The following is a 22,569-nucleotide window of genomic DNA, read 5'->3' on the forward strand; positions in this document are numbered from 1 at the left end:
ATATATATATATATATATATATATATATATATATATATATATATATATATATATATATATATAAGAGCTGTGAATAAATACCTGTCGACCAGCAGAAAAAAAAAAAAAAAATCAGAAACATGTAGTGATTTGATCTATTCATTTTAGTGAGACTGATATGAAGGAGGATATGATATCACGTCTTCTTGGAATTAACAGAGGAAATGCAGTCAACAGGAAATTATAACGTTATAATTGAAAAACCAAGTCACCATATAGGAAAATAGAAGATAGAAGAAATAGAAGATAGATAGAAGATAGAAAATAGAAGAAGAAAAAAAGAAAAGAAAAAAATCTTTGAAATACCCCCTATCTAGGACAAAAAGGCTAGCAAATGGAGCATTCTTACAATGACATGGACATAAGGAACTGATAGAGGTGAATTGAATCTTCCTTCAGAGGCTTTTTTTTTTTCACATTTATAAATCATGCGGGAAATATTCAAGGTAGATCATGGTTATTGGTAACATCCTTTGTGAAGGCAAACATTGCTTCAAATCACTTACCTCACCAATTGGGAGGGCTGAATTGGTTGTTCCTAATGATGTGGTGTTGTTTTTGTCCAAAATTTGGGTGTATTTCAGAATGAGGTGTCTCAACAAACTGAGAGACTTTGAAAACAAGAAAGAAAAATCATGCAGGAAAATGGCTAGGAAAAGAATGAAGCTAACACACTAATATGCAACAAATTAGAAATTAGGAAAGCAAGTTCTTTGAAGAATCTGATTACATTATTTTCTCATTTATCTATGTGATTTTGTATCAAAATGTAAGACGAAATTCTATGTTATTATGCAGTGTAGACTAGTCTGTAAACCATGCACACGGAACTTCAAAAAATAATGAACACGTAAATAAACAAATGCATAATAATAGTAATAAAAATGATAATGGTAATAATAATAATAATAATAATAATAATAATAATAATAATAATAATAATAATATTAATAATGATAATAATAATAATAATAATAATAATAATAATAATAATAATAATAATAATAACAACAACAACAACATCAACAGCAGCAACAACAACAACAACAACAACAACAACAACAACAACAACAACAATAATAATAATAATAATAATAATAATAATAATAATAATAATAATAATATTATTATTATTATTATTATTATTATTAACAGGACTTATAATAATAACCCAAATAATAATAATAATAATAATAATAATAATAATAATAATAATAATAATAATAACAATTATTATTATTATTATTATTATTATTATTATTATTATTGCTATTATTATTATTATTATTATTATTATTATTATTATTACTATTATTATTATTATTATTATCATTATTATTATTATTATTATTATTATTATTAAAATTTTTATTATTATTATTTATAGAACTAACAACAACAACAACAACAACAACAACAACAACAACAACAACAACAACAAGAGATAAAATAGAGGATAAATAAGAGAGCGCGGATAGTGGGTGCCCCTTACAGATCGAAAATGGGATCCGCCGTCCGGCAGACCTGTCTGGTTGGATCTTGGTAGGCATCACCAATACATTTTTTTTTTTTTTTTACCGTGTGTACAGTAAGACACAGAAAGGTAGAAAAACTGACGCAGCGGGACAGTTACTGACCACGTTACTGTGAACTTGCTTATTCAATAAAACACTTGCGGTGTGTGTGTGTGTGTGTGTGTGTGTGTGTGTGTGTGTGTTCTACCCATGCTGTAATCTAGAGAGGCAGAACAGAAAAATGCAGATGGTGAACGACTCCCAGAGCCGAAGTGGACTGGAGCCGATTCCACCTGAGAGGAATGAACCCCACGCGGGCGGCACACAGGAACACACATACACACACACCCCCCCCTCTCTCTCTCTCTCTCTCTCTCTCTCTCTAAAGGTCACGCTACCTAAAGTATGGCAATGCTTTCTCCCTTGTCTCTCCCATTCTGCTCTTCGCTGCCCTTCCGCTACCTCTCGTAACTACCTTCCCGCTAAGTGCCTTCAAATACTATATCAAAGTAATGAAATCTCTCCCTTGTGTACTACATCAGCGATCCTACGCCACATGCTTACCAGTACCAGCTCCGCCATTACTGTACAGTTACTACACCTCCGCCTTATAATTTCCCTGTGTATAGTTTATCTGGAGTAGAAGCGGCGGCGACTTAAGATTTTCATCACTCAAATCTACTGTCACTATAAGCCACCCATCACAACCACCACTATTCCCTATACGCACTCCTATTTCATCTAAACCTAACACTCTGAGAAAACGCCAAACATACTGAAAGAATTTGAAATTTTTGAGAACACAATAAGCTGAAATACGGACGATAGGAAACAAAATTTCGTTCAACCGTTCCTACCTCCTCTTCCCTCCCTCTTCTCTCCCCCATCTCTTCCTCCCTCCCGTCTCTCTCCTCTTTTCCTCCCCGGACGCGAACAAACACCCGCCTGAGCGCAAGTCTCTGAAATCCGGCTGAACCATAACAAGAAGGGACAGGATTCTTTGAAAGTTATCGCTCAGAACTGCCAAGAAGAGAGAGAGAGAGAGAGAGAGAGAGAGAGAGAGAGAGAGAGAGAGAGAGAGAGAGAGAGAGAGAGAGAGAGAGAGAGAGAGAGAGAGAGAGAGAGAGAGAGAGAGAGAGAAAGTTGTGGAAAAGAACAGGACGGGGAACGTAAATAAAGGAAAAAAAAAAAAAAAATAGGAGAGAAAAGAAAGTGGGCGAGGGAGCAGAAAAGAGGGTAGAACCCCTGACCTCAGTTTCTGGGAGAGGTCACGACGACAAGGAAGGGAGCGCGCGCGCCCTTATATATATATATATATATATATATATATATATATATATATATATATATATATATATATATATATATATATATATATATATATATATATATATATATATATATGTGTGTGTGTGTGTGTGTGTGTATATATATATATATATATATATATATATATATATATATATATATATATATATATATATATATATATATATATATATATATATATATATATATATATATATATATATATATATATATATATAGACACACACACACACACACACACTTAAGTGAATTAACGTTTAATGTTGAATACCTTGTTATTTGAGGAATGGTAGATAATGATGCATCAAAGTAGCAAATTAATTACAGTTGAGGTCAAACAAATGTCAAAGAACAAATTACTCCACAAACCCTTCTTTACAAACCCTGCTTTTTTTTTTCAGAATGTTTTGAATGTACGAACTGCATGCAGCACAGCGATGAGGACCATGATCATGTATCCAGCAGGAGCAGCAGCTAAAAAAAGAAAAAAAAAGAAAAAGGATGAGCTGCAAGATCAAGGAAGTATGAGGCAAACATCACAGTGAAGAAGGGCAGCAGTAGCTACGTAAATGACGCCGTCCATCACCTTGAAGACACTAGAATACTTATGGTTATGATTAGTGACACCAGCCACGTCGTTCAGCGGGTCGCAGAGGTGACGGATGGATTGGCTGCCGAGTCTGTCAGAATTGCCATGGAGGCTGGCTCGACATTCCCGGTTGTCTTGCTCCCCAAGACACATCCTCTAGCATGGCCCTTGGCAATGGTATCTATACTACCAATAGGGTCAGACCTCCCACCACAGCCACGCCTGCACCCTACCACACCCCTAGCTCAGGGCGTCACGCATACATGCTCTTGATAACCGAACCCCGCTGCCTTCCACCTCATACTACCAGTCTACCTGAGACGAAGGCATTTGTTTCTTTTCTTTTTTAGCCTTACATCACGAAGAATCGCATGTACCATGACACCCGCTGCCTTCGTATGTTGAAAGAATCAGCACTATGTCTGTCGGCCCCCTTCTGGTGCTGCTCTTCGCGGTGTCAGGATGCTGCACTTCTTCAGAAAACAAGGCTTCATTGCGGAAGGCGCTGCCCAGTGTCACACGCGGGTGCCGCAGGTGGCCAGTCTTCCAGCAGCGCGGCGCCCCATCTTCCCAGCACATCATTTGTCCAAGGTGTTTGCTCAGCCTCTCGGAAATTCTCAGGCCTCTGCAAAACGTCATCGCGTTCTCATGAATGCAGAAACTCTACAATCAAAGCAACAGCGGCACTTAAATCGTGATGAGGTTTCTTCCATAACATCTTGTGTGTGACTCATCTCCAAAATTGCCCACGCAATCTGTACTGTTTATGAATATTTTGACTACATCGTCATCGAACGAGGCGTTAGGAGGGGCTATGACGGGGAAAAAAAAAAAATCAATAATGATTGTTGTGTTTTGAATAAGTTTTTAATTTATTTATTTTTTTAATGAAACTCCCTTTTAACACTAATTCTACAAAATCCGGTGAGTTGCGCGAGCTAGCGAGCGAGCGAGAGAGAGAGAGAGAGAGAGAGAGAGAGAGAGAGAGAGAGAGAGAGAGAGAGAGAGAGAGAGAGAGAGTCTCTGTGTGTGTGTGTGTGTGTACGCGAGCTTCTGTGGCCGTCAACTGACCCTGAGGTCAAAAGTTTTTTTCTCTCTTTATTCACTCCTCATTCCACTTTCTCTCTCTCTCTCTCTCTCTCTCTCTCTCTCTCTCTCTCTCTCTCTCTCTCTCTCTCTCTCTCTCTCTCTCTCTCTTCTACTTGATATCCACGTTTCCAGTTCTCTCATTTATTTCACGCTGCCTGTTCACTGTTTTCATCTGATTTCTAACCCCCCCCTTTCTATCTCCCGTTCCTCCATTTACCTTTCTCTTCCTCCTTTCCTCACCTCACTTCCTTCACCTGGTTTGTCTCATTCATCAGACTCTTCATTACTTTCAAAATTATTCATTTTTTTCCTTTTTTTCCTTGGTAATCTCTCGGCACATGTCTTCACATCCTTATCCACAGTCCCCCTATTCCACGCCTCACCCTTGCCACCGCCCGCTGATAATGTCGCGGCCCTCTTTTCCTCTTTTGAGATTTGTGCAGAGGAAGGGAGGGAGGGGGCGGTATCATCCAGCTAGCCATGTTTAGTCCTCGCATCCTCCCACCTACATAAGGCGCCCTAACACGCCCTCCTCATCAGGACACGTTCCTGATGAAAACACGTTGACATGTCTAGAAATACAACTCTTCAGGTGCCTCGGGTAAGTCTTTATGTAAGTTTTCCTACTGTTCGATACTCGCTGATGAAATAAATATCTCTACCAAGGACACGGTTTTAAATTCCATGATGGTATGAACCTACGTGTTGCATAGTCCTCTAAGCACGGCACAGGACTTGTACTGCGAGGCCCAGGTGCTGTTAATGAATTACCGTAGTGGTGTGTTAACATTTATGCAGTTGCCACGTGCAAGTAAGGATCAACTAGGGTGGGCAGGGTGGTGGTGGTGGTGACGGTATGTCTCGGAGAGGAGTGCTTGTAGGGAGAGCAAACCAAGGGTTGTGATGTCTCTCCCTTGCATGATGCCTTTCCTATGCATGTACGCCATGTCAGAGGGTTAACAAGAGTCATCCCAGGAACACACTGTCTAGCACACACCGGCACACCTGGCCAGGACCCCACGTGTTGCTGTTCCTCGTCTGAGATAAAGCGACGTCTTTGACGGGGAGGGCAGAGAGCGGTGGACGAGGAAAGGGAGGGAGAGAAACGGGGTCTTGTCAAGGCAGCAACAGCGGCCCCTAGCAGCCATTTTATACAGTAATGAGGGTCATAAACTCCGAAGGTACGCGTGACGGCAGCCAGAAAAGTCTCTTGGTTTTGCCTGAGGTCAGTAAGCAGCGCAGTTCCTGTCTAAGGCAAGACAGCCTCAAGCAGCAACTTTCTATGTGCGTACTACTATGCTACTGCGAGTCCCCGTGTGAATGAGTCTGCTCCGATTCATTCCCGGAAAACTGCAGATGCTATCAATGATTCTGTAGTTCCCCTGGGAGACGAGGGTAATTTTAGGTAATGTCTAGGTTTGATTACTGGATCCAGACGTTTGCGTAAGAAAACACCTATTCAGTACACAACCTTTTCTTCCATGCTTCTTACACATTCTTGCACCTATTGTCTTTTCTTAGTTAAGGGGTAAAGCAACAAATGTCTGTTCCACTTACTCGACAGCGCTTCGCATGTGAGCAGACACGATACGTGCACAATCACCTCACCGCTCAGGGTGCGCACGGCAGCGATCACGGGCGGGTTAGAGACAGAATGGCAAGCAGAAGTTGAACAATTGAGACTTGCAACATAGATTGAAGAACATGATTATTATTTCTACGGCTCTTAGACTGATTAAGAGAAACAGTACGTACATCTGTCAGGCTGAAACACTAGGTGGTCGAGCGGGAAATGCGACACAGTAAAGATGATTGTCTTGCCTCGGTTCAGGTACGGGTGGCATCGCGTGGGTGTCAAATATGTGATTGAAATGTGTGACTGTCAATACTATAACGCAAATACATCACTTCACGATGACTAGCACCTTATTGATACCACCCACTGTCTCCGCACCGAAGTGGCAACAGGTTGTTTTTGTGCAGCGACACATTAACGCGCCTCCTGTGCTAAGCTTTACACGTGACAGATGCTCCCGCACTATCCACCTTGGATTTGCTGCTTCCCTTTAAACCTGAGGAGTCATCGCTGAGTAAGGTAGATAAGTAAAGTAGCTTTTCATGCTATACTTCGGTAAACTGCACCTGTTCCGACTGAATAACAACCTGACTATTCGGCACGTGGACTCACTGTGTATAATACAGAAGTAACACACGAAACTAGTAGCTCTCAAAACACAAAGCACAAGGAACATAACGTGATTGATGTCTATATAACTGGATCATTAAAGCATCAAACATGAAATTCAGCTCAGTAATCTACACCCAGTGGAAGAATGGGAAAAAAAATGTAGCTCGAAATAGAAAACGGGAAATCGTACAGCATCCTTGTTTACTTCCTGACGTTTGGTAAAAGAAAGCCATAGTAATTTATCGTGTTTCTTCCTTTGTGTTCCCTTGAGTATCTGAATGTAGGACAGTGAATGGGGAGACATGACTGACTGACAAGAGCGGTTATAAAATTGTACAGCCACTGAATTTTCTCACACACACACACACACACACACACACACACAGAGAGAGAGAGAGAGAGAGAGAGAGAGAGAGAGAGAGAGAGAGAGAGAGAGAGAGAGAGAGAGAGAGAGAGAGAGAGATGATGATGAGAGAATGAGAATACGAAGTAAGAGAGACGAGAAGGCAATATAAGAAAGTAAGGAAGAAGACTTAAATAAGTGATTAATTAATCTTGAAGAAAGATAAAAATGTATATCTTTTCTTTAATCCTTTACGATGAGTCATTTTATTGGCACTGGACGAGACAGACCTTGCTGGCAGACGCGGCGGCGGTGCATGGGGCGAGGCAGACAGCTGTTCACGTGCTGCTGACGAAGCGACGGCCATCCGTAGCTAAAGCAACCTCAGGAGTGCCAACCCACCACGGTGACGTCACATCCACGGTGCCAGACTTCCTCCCTTGCCGACAGAGACTCTTGTGTTTATGTAGACTCTCTAGCACTTCACCATATGAGCCAGTCAGTGTGAATACTGCTCTCTCTCTCTCTCTCTCTCTCTCTCTCTCTCTCTCTCTCTCTCTCTCTCTCTCTCTCTCTCCACCAAGGAGAGGGTATACAGTACTGTACCAGATCACACACACACACACACACACACACACACATACAGCCAACCAGGTAGCCTATATCGTGTAGAACTAGTGAGTGGTGCTGGGGGCTGGGGGCTGGAGAGGAGCTAGCTGAGAGTGGTGCAGATGGACAAAGGTAAGCACTGTCCCTGAATGTGTGGTCACCTTGAGAGAATGACGTATGAAGTAACGTAATAACCACAGGCACGGCAGATGTTACGGACCGCCCACGCAATACGACTGCTGGCTGACTTGACTCCATGCGGGCAACGAGTGAACCAGCAGACACCTGAAGACCCGCCAGGAGACGAGTGATAGCGGCGGTGGTGGTGTTAATAAGCGATGATTGAACTAGTACATGCATATCTCGTGACACGCAGACAAGATATGACAATTACCTTATCATTACATACAATAACCAAGTAATCAAATCGGAAAAAAAAAAATAATGCAGTGATATCAATGGTGGTGGTGAAGTTGGGACGAGTGTTCAGAGGTCGCCCGGGAGCATGACATCGTGAGGAGCTTAAGTTATTCATCAAAACTTAGGTTAGTACTGGAAACTCATCTGACCGGCAGGGTAGATCCGGTTCCTGGCAATCAGTGTGCAGTGCCACTGTCGCTCCACTCTCCCCACCACCTCAGCCCTCCCTTTCTCCCCTAAAACAAGCCACACGACCTACCCCATCCCATGCTCCTCTACATCAACTCCAACTCCATATCCTCCACCTAAAAAGCACTCCATTTCGCCCAACATGATTTTCTCCCCAGCGATACAATCATCCACCCACAGCCTGCGTCCCTCCACCCATCTCTCCTAGCTTGTTTCACGCAATGATCGAGAGTAGACGGGGATGATGACAGCATCACAAACTAAATCAATAAATTGCGATACTAAAATGCAAAAAATCCATAAAAAAAAAGCGGCAGTTGTAATAATTCAGAGAGGAGGAGCATTTTCCGCTGATCCGTCGAGTCATTTACACAATGAATTCAACTCAAGGGTCACTGAGGACAACTGGAGCACTTTTCTTTTATCATCCTCACGTTAAGGGTAAAAATAAATAAGTATATATATATATATATATATATATATATATATATATATATATATATATATATATATATATATATATATATATATATATATATACACACTTACCAGAGCCTTTGAGCTGGCAGGAGGTTTACGGTGACCAAGGTAGCTGTGCAGGAGGCGAGCAATACTTCTTATCGACACATCACTGAGAAATCCATGGTTTCTTTCTTTGATTGTCTGAGCTGTGACGTAAGGATTGGCCTCCAGTTGTCGCTTGATGACATTAATGGCACTTTGTGGTATCTTCCGCGGCTTCCCGCATCGTTTTCTTAGAGTGGGTACTTCATGTTCCCCGCCATCTCTGTAGCGCTTGAGCCAGTTTTGTACCGTACGCTTCGATAGGCCAACAGTTCTTGATATTTCCCTCACAGGTTGATTTGCTTTATACAGAGACACGATAGCCCTTATCTGTCCATGAGTGGCGTCCTTATTTTTCCCCATATTCAAAGTACAAAACAAAATCCTCGAGTCACTTGTGATACTACGAAGAAAACATTAATCCCGTGCGGCCTGGTCTGCTTAGTGAGGACGACGCGCACCTCAACATTGCCAGATGCAAGATAACTCTACTCGAGAATCGATTTCAGTCAGAAGTTTACGCGTCTCGAGGACCACGCATAAATGTCTGGCCACTACTTTGCCCACACCCACGCTCAGAATCCTTGTGTCGTGGCGACGGCACACTCGTTATAAAACTGGCTTGTCCTGCCAGCGTGGGAACATGACAAGCTTGAAGAGACGCCTCTCTTCCCCTTACACTTGTGAATGAGCAGTTTAAGCTATTTATTCATTTATTCTTTGGCTAATATGTCATTTTGATACAATGATGCGTAGCTGGTTCTGATATTTAAGTGCACATATAAGTTCATGTTGACAATGTCTTTTTTTTTTCCAAGCAGAAGTTAGGGAATCCTAAAACAAGACGCGGTGGTGGAAGGAAGGGTGGGGCCCCACGCCGCTACACACGAGGGAGAAAGGGAGGAAGCAAGGTGAGAGTAGGACGGAGTAGGACACTCCTTCTGTTACTCACAACTTCTCTCTGTGCATCACCATTGCATTCACGATCGGATACATGGCTAACAAACAAATAATACACTGTCATTCTAAAAATACAAATGTTCCCCCAGCAGAGTGGTGAGCTCAGCCTGGCGCCTCTCACCACCCTCACGGGCCTCACCTCACCCACTCTACCACAACACACACGCCGCACACTCACCTGCACTTCCTTGGACGTGTGCTTCTTTCTTCCCTGATGGTCCTCACCTGAAAAAAGAAAAAAAGATAATAATAAATAACAATAATAAATAATATATATATATATATATATATATATATATATATATATATATATATATATATATATATATATATATATATATATATATATATATATATATATATATATATATATATATATATATATATATATATATATATATATATAATAAAAATAAAACTACTGTTCTACGCGCATTTAGCACGTCCCACATGAAGTTCCTTTTCTGTTCGTAAGCTCTTCCAAGCATTACCATCATATACTTGTTCGTTCTATCACAGAAACTACAGGTACAGCCACCTGAGGCGCAAACCCATGATTAAACTCAAAGCTGTAGCATGATCTGGTTACTGGCCCCTCATCACTGTAATTCGCTGTTAAGCATTGGCAGTATAATACCTACAGCTTGTTCACATCTAGTCTTGAATCAAAATCATTCTTGTGTGAACTCTGCAGGTGTGTAGTAACTGGATACTGCTGGATATTGTTGTACTGAACTACTAATTTCACACGAGAATCATTAATTTTCTGGGTGCTAGGACTGGTGTTTCGCTTGTCATCATTAACACACGGTGTGGCTGTATGTTTGTTAAGTTGGTTCATTATGCACTTTTTTTTTTTTTTTTGAGGCACCATGAATACCGAGAAGAGCAGCACGGTACACAGTATAGAAGAGTCAACATGAGAATGTTCAACCTTGTTGCTGAGTGTGCGGGTTTTATGAGGGACGTGATCCTTAACAGTACACCTCTTGATATTTTTTCTTTCAGAACTCCTTGATGGGCATTTTGCTTATCATAATCACCAATAACCAAGAAAGAGTAATATTTCACTAATTTTCTCATAGCCTAATTAGTTTCAAAATTAGATAAATTTTTCAAGACGTGTGATATCAATGCAATAAGTTGGAATTAAAGCCACCAGGAAAACTCTTCCAATTTTTCTGCACACAGTTGAGGTTTAAAACCTAGGGCCTTCTCCCGGACCCCAGTTTGGGAACCTCTGCCTTTTTTTTTTTTTTTTCTTCTTTATAGAAAACACATTAATAAGTATACTATTTACTTTACTTACTTAAAAAAAAAAAAAAATAGGGGATGCAGAGTCAGTACTACTCCATGCTTGAACCTATTCTGTCATGAAGGCAATACCATTACAAGCAATTCTTATTTCAAATTCCGCTCAGAGGCGGTCTCTTCAAAATACCGAATACTCACGTAAACATGTAAAATATTCTTCTTAAAGTGACAAAGTGACTTAAAGTGACACCCCACTTTTCCTTAAGTTCTTGATCTTTTGGAAGTTTGTGGAACTGTATGTGGGTGCTTCCTTTCACACGGACTGATCTATATCCTTTGACTATGCAAATCGTCGGCATATTCACACAACAGAGAGAGAGAGAGAGAGAGAGAGAGAGAGAGAGAGAGAGAGAGAGAGAGAGAGAGAGAGAGAGAGAGAGAGAGAGAGAGAGAGAGAGAGAGAGAGAGAGAGAGAGAGAGAGAAAGAAAGAATGTTAAAGTTGCTGGCCAAGACTGGAGTGCTAGAGAGAGTTCAACTGCTCAAGTCACGGGGCACTCATCAACGACTGATCACACTCCTTACCTCCGACCTAAGGTCTGAATTTCAGGTGACGTTATGCGCAATTGGGTACTCGCTTTTTCTCCCCATCTCCACCCCCACCCCAACTACCTTCTTTTTCTTTACCATGAACAAGCTAGCATGAACGGCTAGCTCATCTGACGTAATACATAAAGGCCGGGAATTTTCAAACTCAAAATGACATTTTTTAGACAATGGATCTACCGATACGCATAAAATGACGTCAGCTGATGGATCGAGTAGAAATCATAGAAAATGGAAATATTCACGTTGAGCGGTATCTCAAAATTAATGAAATCGAAACAGGCCAATTAATTATCTGCTTGTGGGTTTGTTTATGTCTATTTATTTGTTTTGTTTGTTTGCTTGTGTTTGTATGTGTTTACCTTTTCGTGAGTTTGTATTTGCGTTTGTGTGATAATGAGTTTGTTCTTGTGTGTACTTGTAGTTGTGCGGCTTTGTTGGTTTGGGTTTGTGTATTTGTCTTTCTGTACATTTGTTTGTTTGTGCGTTTCTTCTGCTTCTGGTGTCTTAGGGTTTGTTTGTGTGTGTGCCTCTGTTTGTGTTTGCTTATGCATGTGTATGTTTGTGTTTTATGTACTTGTGCGTTTGAGAAACTTCAATGCGTCACTAACCAATAAAGTTTGAGAGCCACTGGGTTACCTTCAGTGACAGGTAAGTGCAGAGTTGGTAATGCTCCTGCTTTGAACTTGATTTGGCTGTGAGGTAAAGGAACTCCCAGAAGTTCAAATTTGAGATTTCTCTCAAATGTTGTTCGTCCAAAATGACGGCCGCATATCCTTGCCGTAGATGAGTTAGTTTTTTTTTTTTTTTTTTTCTCTTAGAAAGATTAATCCACTTGGACTTTAGATCTTCTTCTTTTGGAAAATTATGAAATGATACTGTTCCCTTTTTGCTGAATATAGATTTGCAATCAGACACCGCATAAGAGCAGGGCATTATGAGCAGCTTACACAACCGCGTTTGTCTGTGGACAGAGCACCGGCTCAGCAGCTCTGAACCTACCAGCGGTCCGCCTGATGACGTCTTGTTTTTTTTTTTTTTTTTTTTTTATGTAGGAAGGACACTGGCCAAGGGCAACAAAAATCCAACAAAAAAAAAATGCCCACTGAAATGCCAGTCCCATAAAAGGGTCAAAGCAGTGGTCAAAAATTGGTGGATAAGTGTCTTGAAACCTCCCTCTTAAAGGAATTCAAGTCATAGGAAGGTGGAAATACAGAAGAAGGCAGGGAGTTCCAGAGTTTACCAGAGAAAGGGATGAATGATTGAGAATACTGGTTAACTCTTGCGTTAGAGAGGTGGACAGAATAGGGGTGAGAGAAAGAAGAAAGTCTTGTGCAGCGAGGCCGCGGAAGGAGGGGAGGCATGCAGTTAGCAAGATCAGAAGAGCAGTTGGCATGAAAATAGCGGTAGAAGACAGCTAGATATGCAACATTGCGGCGGTGAGAGAGGGGCTGAAGACAGTCAGTTAGAGGAGAGGAGTTGATGAGACGAAAAGCTTTTGATTCCACCCTGTCTAGAAGAGCAGTATGAGTGGAACCCCCCCAGACATGTGAAGCATACTCCATACATGGACGGATAAGGCCCTTGTACAGAGTTAGCAGCTGGGGGGGTGAGAAAAACTTGCGGAGACGTCTCAGAACACCTAACTTCATAGAAGCTGTTTTAGCTAGAGATGAGATGTGAAGTTTCCAGTTCAGATTATAAGTAAAGGACAGACCGAGGATGTTCAGTGTAGAAGAGGGGGACAGTTGAGTGTCATTGAAGAAGAGGGGATAGTTGTCTGGAAGATTGTGTCGAGTTGATAGATGGAGGAATTGAGTTTTTGAGGCATTGAACAATACCAAGTTTGCTCTGCCCCAATCAGAAATTTTAGAAAGATCATAAGTCAGGCGTTCTGTGGCTTCCCTGCGTGATATGTTTACCTCCTGAAGGGTTGGACGTCTATGAAAAGACGTGGAAAAAGTGCAGGGTGGTATCATCAGCATAGGAGTGGATAGGACAAGAAGTTTGGTTTAGAAGATCATTAATGAATAATAAGAAGAGAGTGGGTGACAGGACAGAACCCTGAGGAACACCACTGTTAATAGATTTAGGAGAAGAACAGTGACCGTCTACCACAGCAGCAATAGAACGGTCAGAAAGGAAACTTGAGATGAAGTTACAGAGAGAAGGATAGAAACCGTAGGAGGGTAGTTTGGAAATCAAAGCTTTGTGCCAGACTCTATCAAAGGCTTTTGATATGTCCAAGGCAACAGCAAAAGTTTCACCAAAGTCTCTAAAAGGGGATGACCAAGACTCAGTAAGGAAAGCCAGAAGATCACCAGTAGAGCGGCCTTGACGGAACCCATACTGGCGATCAGATAGAAGGTTGTGAAGTGATAGATGTTTAAGAATCTTCCTGTTGAGGATAGATTCAAAAACTTTAGATAAGCAGGAAATTAAAGCAATAGGACGGTAGTTTGAGGGATTAGAGCGGTCACCCTTTTTAGGAACAGGTTGAATGTAGGCAAACTTCCAGCAAGAAGGAAAGGTAGATGTTGACAGACAGAGCTGAAAGAGTTTGACTAGGCAAGGTGCAAGCACGGAGGCACAGTTTCGGAGAACAATAGGAGGGACCCCATCAGGTCCATAAGCCTTCCGAGGGTTTAGACCAGCGAGGGCATGGAAAACATCATTATGAAGAATTTTAATACGTGGCATGAAGTAGTCAGAGGGTGGAGGAGAGGGAGGAACAAGCCCAGAATCATCCAAGATTCTGTACATAGATGGTTTAAAATTTGGCGCGCTATTCGGCAGACCCTTCATCTTAGGACCCTGTCCATACATAAAACAGTACACTTGGGGCCTGTTCACACGAGAGGTTGCAACCGCAGCGCCACCGCACGTTTAACGCTGTAATCATTCACACGAAACGTTTTGAACCGCGGCGTAACCCAGCGGTTGATCCACTTTATTGATTTATTATAATTATTATCTTTTTAATTAATTAATTATTTAATTAAATTAATTAATTAATTATTTATTTATTTATTTATTTATTTATTCTATTATTTTTTTTTCTATTTATTATTTTTCTTTTTTTTTCGTGTGAGTGCTTTCAGTCCTGGCATGAAGTGCCAAGATGGATGTGGACGAAACATGTGTCTGGCTGATGCATTGCCGCTTGAAATGGCCCAAAAAGCGACAAAGACGAATTTGGGTTCATCCAACTTTACATAGATTTATGGCATGTTTACAACCTTGTACCCATCTTCGAGAGGAAATGACAAGAAGTTATTAAATTACTTGAGAATGTCGGTGAAGTCATCTGACGACTTGCTCGAACTAATGAAGGAGGGCATAATATCTTGAACCAACACAATGGTGAAGTACTCAACCCGCCCAGAACAGAAACTTGTCATTCGCGTGCAGCCATTGATGCTGCCCACTGCCCTGAAAACGCTAGATCCATCGCCCTATGTGAACCAAGGTAGAGGGAATACAGGTAGGTACAGTCCTCCCCCACTCGCACAGGTTCTGACGTCAAAGGTAATCAGAGAGAGAAAGAGAGAGAGAGAGAGAGAGAGAGAGAGAGAGAGAGAGAGAGAGAGAGAGAGAGAGAGAGAGAGAGAGAGAGAGAAAGAGAGAGAGAGAGAGAAACTTGATATGCATGTCGCAATTAAGGATTAATTCATTACTTTCTTTAGCATTCATTACGATATTTGAAAATCAGACGACTTCAGTAACACATAATTGTGCATTTAATTTAGATATAAGTACTCTTCTACTGCAAGGTCTTTTTTTTCTCTAATTTGCATGCATTGCTGATACAAAATAAACACTTTAAATGGCAACACTCATCCCCCCTAATTGTATACTTGTCAGACAATAAAAGAACTTACTTGTTAAACTAGGAAGTCCAGGAGTAGGCACTGCTCCTTTCTTGAATTTCCTTTGTCTTGGGGGCACTGAAAAATCAAGCAATTCATACTTTAGGCAGTTACCTTCAGATTTTGGTAGTTGTACTGTTGGTAGGACTCCATTCTTCAGCTTCAGTTGAGTTTTTGGTACTGGCTTCCCTAGCAATTCGTACATCATATTCCTTTCGTAATCAGAATGTCGGAAGTGCAAGGAGCATATTCTTGCATTAGCTGGGATAGTCTTTGCCCGTTTACACAGCCCCATCCACTTTTGCCTTTGCTGCTCATCTTTCGGAAAGCGATGAAAAATTACACCAGGTTCCCTCCCAGAACAATTCTTGACTGCACACCTGTTTGTCATCGAGAGAACACTGGGAAGGAGCACCAAGGTCACACATACGCACCCACGCGGAATACGAGGGAAACTGAGCTGAAAGCCGCCAGGTGACGTCACGTGACGAGATGAGAACGGACGTGTTTTTTGTCAACGTGTCCTGACGTTTTTTTTTTTTTCTTCTTTTTTATGCTACCGTCCGTTTCCAACTGCGCGGTTGCAACCACTTCGTAGACCAGGCCACGAGGGAGATCACCCACACAGAAATATTCAATGAAAGCAAAAAATGAATAAATAGTAATAACATAGAAAAAAGAAAATTATAAGAAATAAATAAACAGATAAGTCATATATTACAAAACACATCTACTAATTATCGATCGAACATTAAAATTATATTCTGAAGACAGAACACACTTCCTAACTGATGAATAAATGAGAGAGAGAGAGAGAGAGAGAGAGAGAGAGAGAGAGAGAGAGAGAGAGAGAGAGAGAGAGAGAGACCGACACATGAGTGAAACACCCATTTTAAGGGAGGCCACGGTATACGTACACTCGTATCTCTCTGACCAAAACCAGAACCAAGGAGGTATCTCCTTAACAGAAACTTTAAAGAACAATAAACAAGAGGCCTGCTACTCTTACAAATCTTTTTTTTTTTTTTTATGTCAACGGTTGTGAACATATCCTAATATATATTCGATGGTTTCAAGATTTGATATATATATATATATATATATATATATATATATATATATATATATATATATATATATATATATATATATATATATATATATATATATATATATATATATATATATATATATATATATATATATATATATATATATATATATATATATATATATATATATATATATATATATATATATATATATATATATATATATATATATATATATATATATATATATATATATATATATATATATATATATATATATATATATATATATATTACAGACTTTGATGCGTTTGAAATTAATCTGATATTTTCCCTCTATAAAATCACGTTCATTCCCTTTCCTTCTTAAAAGAGGCTAGGAACCCCTTCAACAAACCATGTGCTGCTCTCGTAGTCTCATAAATGTCACGTAATAATCTTCTACCTGCCACGTAACAAACTCGGATAACAAGCTGTTAAGGGTATTTCTGAATTATAACTGTCGTCGAGGATCTTCGAAGACGTTATTTACTGAAGTAATAGCAAGAATATCATAAATGTTTGAAAAAAAAAGTACCAAAAACTTGAAATCACTGTGGCATACTAACTTGGTAAGTTTCATTAGGTTAAATATCTGATAATTTACTAATTGGAACACTGCCTAGATACCACAACCTCATAGCCATTAGGTTTGCATGAAGTAAACTATTTATTTTTATCCTAAATACACTTAACAGCTGGATCTAAAATTCTTACATTGAAAAATCAAGGTGAGAACATACTGTGACCATTATCGCACATGATTCATGCTGGCGAGTGGCAAGTAGCAACTGCTAATCAGCGATCGGCGGCGGGTGTGGCGAGAGTGGCGGACGAGTTACGCCCTACGTAACATCAAATGGCGTCAGTACACCCAAACCTTAGCAGAGAGATGGCCTTGGCAAGCGGCAGACTCGTCTGTGTTGTCACGCTGATGCCTCGTGTATAGAGTAATCACAGAAAATAGTGTTAAGAGTTGCCTCGTATTGACAAACGTAATCATCATACAACCACACAATCATGATATAAAAGCATGTTTTTTTTTTTTTTTTTTTTTTTTATGTATTTGGAGAAGAGATACAGTGGGTAAGATAGCATTTAAGTCTTTGAAATACGGCAAATGCGATCCTGTAGGAGCGCCTCAATATAAACTAAAAGTTTTCAAATGGGTTGGTTTTAAGAATAGCTCTCTCCACGATCTCCAAGAACATCACTGTTGTACAACAGCATTTTCCTAGTAGCTTTTCCCAACAGCAAGATATATACGTGTTATGATCACCTTAATTTCGAAAGGTAAGTGGATTTCTCCTTTCTGTGTCACTCTGTAAGGCTTCCCTCACTAGACTGGTGACAAAGAGAATTCTTGCTCGGTCTAAACAATATCTTCTAATGAATTCTGTGGTACTAAGTTAATTCAATACGTCCTATCTGAATAAATAATTCCTGAGCTGGAGATATTGTGGGGTGGCCACCTTGGTAATGAGAGCGTCTGTCATCAGCCGCTAACACACACGGTGGACCAAGTCTTAGCATCCCGCACGGATTTATGACGGACGCGAGCAGTTTATGACAAGAATGCGTCATTTTGTCCTAGCTATTACACGTTTCATAGCTAAGACTCGTTACGACCGCTTCGTGAATATGGCCCTAGATCAGGAGATGGGTTATAGCAGACGATATTAGCTGAAGTTGCTGGCGGCGGCCATATTACTGTAGCTGCTGAGTAGCCGCTAGTAAGGACTTATTTTGGAAAATACACCGCAAGAAAATGGTTGATATGTCTGAAGAACAAACGAATTGTAGTGAATCATTGTAGAATGTTGCTGTAGGCACAATGTGTATAGTAGAGGTAACAGATACCAGAAACAAGCTACACCAAGCCTTATTTTAATGGTTTCTGATTATAATTATGTGGTTATTGACGCCTCTACTAACGACTACATGATGAGACAAAGGAAGATAATACTTGTTCAGATGTAAATAACACATCTTTACTTTCGGAGGGCCACAGTAACGATGTCAGTAGTATCAACACATGGGTGGCAGATTAATCTCACCTTACTTCTAAATATATACTCGTTTTGCCATTTTGTACTTCATCCCAGCGAGTATTTTAATCATGTTGTGTGTGATAAATGCTTTGTATGGAACTTATAAAACGTTCATGGCACGGAACCCAGTCTCGTGCTACCATCCTTTTCTTTTATAAGGAAGATCAGGCTGGGAAGGCAGGTGGCTGGAAAACAGGGGTAGCTTTCTCGGCCCAACTTCCTCAGGAAATTTAAACTGTAGACCTCGTTGATGACCGCAGTAGCGAGCATCAGTAGTCTTCCGCTTGTGACAGCTGAGCTGCGTTGAATTGTTTTGATTAGTAATGGCCCCAAGCGTTCTTTTTAGCCCGAGCGAATCCAAATCAGATTCAGACCCAGATCTGTGATCTAGAGTTGATCATAATTGTAAATAGAACACTTCTATAAAGATATGAGAGAGAGAAAAAAAAATCATTTATTGATGCACTACTATACCATTCTCTGTTACCAACAGTCGTGGTAGAACCTGGATTATCTTGAGTATAGTCAATGATAAGCGAGGGCCATCTACACGTCGAAACTATTGGCACTGTTTTGTCTCCCCTGCAATAGATTAGTGACGCCTTGAAGTCGACGAGTCGCGTAAGTTGTCTCTTGTGACATTACTGTTCATTTACACCCATGCGGAATAAAACAACAAATACTACTCAATGTTCGGATAAAAAAAAAAAAAAAAAATGGTGAGATTGTACAGACATACGTCGTCTCGTAAAGGGATTATAGGTTTTCGAACTAACCGCGACACCGTGATGTTATATCCTAGCAGTGATTCGTTTCTTTACTGGCGGGATTGAGGTCCTATGATCCCCGTCCACAAGCTTCAGAACGGACAATACACAGCAAAACTTCGGAAGGTATAACTAATCTTTCAAGAGAGATCTTGCGTCTCCATCATCCCACCATTATAATATGCTGACAACTTACGGTAACTTGCACTCATAGCCTGCAAGGTGTGCCTTGTTCCCAGGTGCACAATAACGACGCTAGTAAGACTAAGTGTTGTTATAGTTGTGGTGTTAGTCAAACGGTAAAACAAGGATTTACTTTTGGTAAATTACATTTACCAAAATCAAACCTAAGCTTACATTAATAAACAATTAATATTCTTGCGATATGTTGTCATTAATTTTGAACGTCGAGCTCTAAAGTTGCTACGACATATCCTGAAAGCTTATAGACACGGGATCCTAAATCCCCCTCAAAAAAAAAAAAAAAAAAAAAGTTTAGAATGAGATGAGCTGGACGAGTTTTATACTTAAAACACGTGAAGATGCTAGAGTTTTCCCTTAAAGCTTCGCCCTTGTGTTTTCTAATATTCACTTTCCAGAGTGGAATGAAAAATTTCACAACCAAATGACTTTCCATTTATTTCTAGTAGTTTATTGTCGGCAGACCCCTATTCACTAATGATCACAAAATCGAAACGAAGAGAGAGAGAGAGAGAGAGAGAGAGAGAGAGAGAGAGAGAGAGAGAGAGAGAGAGAGAGAGAGAGAGATTCATATTTTCAATATAAGCACAGTACCACAAAAGCAAGAATTTTAAGGCAATGCGTTGACAAAGTTAAAATAAAAAAGTTAAAATAAAAAAGCGAAGTTATCCCCAACAAATTGGTGCATTCCTTTTTGTTCCATATATGAGGCGCGTGGTGACATAAGTGCCAAAGCGCCAAATATAAAAAACTGAGAAAAACGCGGTCAAAGTTTTGCGACTTTCAGAATGCGATAACTCCGTAACGGATTAAGATAGAAAGCTCATTTTGGTCTTAAATGAAAGCTTACGTTGTGAGAGATGCGAGTCATCTGACTCGTCCTCACTCACCAGTGTTGTCCTCGTCCTGTAGCGGCTGGGGGTCATCTACAATGTCCTCACTGTCACTGTCGTACTCTAGGTGGTCCTCATCCTCGTCCTCAGTGCTGTCATCTTCTTCAGTATTATCCAGTTCCTGCTGCTTCCTGATGATGAACTGAAGGTATGGCTGGTTGACATTTGGGATGAACTCAAGCAGCTGTTGCAGGTGTTGCAGTTTGCCAGGCTGAAGTCGACGTATTGTGGGGTACTTCTGGGGTAGTTGTACTGCAGACAGGTCAAACATACGCCGAGTATACCTTGCCTGGCCCTTCATGAGACGCACTGATCCCATTGCTTGACCACTGTAGTCCCGGCAGATGAAGTAGCCCTCACAGAATGTTGACAGTAGCTGAAAGGACCGGGTATCCTGGAAACTGTAGGGCGGCTTGGGCTTCCGGTGCGTAATAGACTTCTGCAACACCTCAAAATCCAAGAAGTCGGTGTTCCTCAGTACGATGACGTGGTACCTTGATGTCGTGCAGAGTTTGATGGCCCTTACATACCCCTTCAAGTCGTAGATGTTGACTACCCTGCGGATGTATTTTTCAATGTGACCAAAGGCATGGTCGCAAGCCATGTAGCTGTGCCCAGGTATCAGGTACGTATGGGTGATGTTCTGGAGTGTGGTTGAGTGGATCAGACGAAGATAAAACAAGATAATGTTAATGTTTTTGTTTTGGCCGCCACAATTATCAGACACAATCTTTAAAGTGGTGAAACTACCCTCCTTCTGTTCATCTTCAATCCACCTGGCTATACATGTGGCTACCTCAACACTGCCACGATCTGCGTTCATTTCATCCCACACGTAAAAAGTGTTCTTCTTTGTCTTCAGGTTGTGTATGCACAGGTTATAGACCCACAACTTTCGCTTGTAGTACGCGATGTTAGTACACAAACGAGGAACTGGAAGTGTCTGCTGGAGATCAAGGCAGATACACCTCGTGTCGGGGTCGTTGTCCTTCTGCATGTCAGCCATGGCCTTCATCCCCTCCTTGGCAAAGCTCAGGTGTTCATCCCACTGTGCCTGGATACCTTGGGCCTCCTCTTCAGTGTTGGCATCCTTCTTGCTCACCTCGTACCGGTCACATTTCGAACAGGTATCCGTACTGGGGGGTTTAAATCCTAGACGAAAACCCTGCACAACTTTCTTGTAGTATGAAAAAGTTACAGGTTCCTCGTCCTCGTGATTGTCAAACAACCACTCCTTATACAAAAAATACATCTTCTTCATGGTCATTTCAGTGTCAAGATACCGCATTAAAGGTGATTTAGCACGGGTATAATGGCTAGACACTGTGGGGAAACTCTTGATATGGCACTCAACAAGGTTCTTGCGTGACAGAGGCATGGCATGCTTGGGCACATGCTTACCTCTACGGTCAGCACGTGGCGTGCCTGTGGGGTTCACACGGTCCACAGCATTGTACACACGCCTAGATGTTACACCTAACACATTACGGAAGGCTGTAGCACACACACTGATATTGGTACCACCACACGAGAGCGAGTAGGCACGTGTACACTTCCGCTTATAAGCGTCACCACCATCACCACGCTGCTGCACTCGCCTCCGCTTCACCTCTCCCTTCACACAATACTTTTGAATAAAATTGTTCTGAATGTTAAAATCAGCCAAAGCCCAAAAACTATCATGAATAGCCTTCACATTATCCATACCTAGTTTTTCAAAGCAACCATCATTACACTGTGCTCCTATTTTTCTTTTCACAACCACTTTACCTCCTTGGCCGACATATTCCTCACCAGCGTTACGCTTCCTTTTCGCCGTGTTTTTCTTCCAATTACTAGGGTTAGACACGTTCTTTCGTAATACACTCTGCCCCGGCACATCCCCCTCACCACTGGTAGAAGCCATGGTCCGTAAATAGGTAATAATCCAGGGGTAAAACAGAAAAAAAGGTTGAAAGACACCCAACAGTGGCGCGGCAGGATGAACACTGGCTTCCCCGGGCTCG

General features: G+C 41.0%; 1 protein-coding gene across 1 annotated transcript; it reads right to left on the bottom strand.

The window, feature by feature from the left end:
- Nucleotides 1-3,168: 3,168 nt before the first annotated feature.
- On the bottom strand, nt 3,169-22,469 carry LOC135109482 (uncharacterized). The gene is made up of 5 exons (XM_064020861.1): nt 22,454-22,469; nt 20,561-22,270; nt 15,573-15,638; nt 10,012-10,058; nt 3,169-3,356 (listed from the first exon to the last, which is right to left on the bottom strand). The coding sequence occupies exons 1-5, from the start codon at nt 22,467-22,469 to the stop codon at nt 3,333-3,335; spliced, it is 1,863 nt and encodes a 620-aa protein (XP_063876931.1). The 3' UTR covers nt 3,169-3,332.
- Nucleotides 22,470-22,569: the final 100 nt, after the last annotated feature.

This window comes from Scylla paramamosain, chromosome 19, assembly GCF_035594125.1.
Source record: "Scylla paramamosain isolate STU-SP2022 chromosome 19, ASM3559412v1, whole genome shotgun sequence".
NCBI classification, from domain to species: Eukaryota; Metazoa; Arthropoda; class Malacostraca; order Decapoda; family Portunidae; genus Scylla; species Scylla paramamosain.

Bases quoted from the DNA above. Each gene is read 5' to 3' on its own strand.
- LOC135109482 (XM_064020861.1), bottom strand. The intron at 15,639-20,560 runs GTGAGTGAGGAC...TTGATTTTTCAG, and splicing joins ACAGGACGAGGACAACACTG to TGCCCCCAAGACAAAGGAAA. The intron at 10,059-15,572 runs GTAAGTTCTTTT...TTCTTTTTTCAG, and splicing joins TGGACTTCCTAGTTTAACAA to GTGAGGACCATCAGGGAAGA.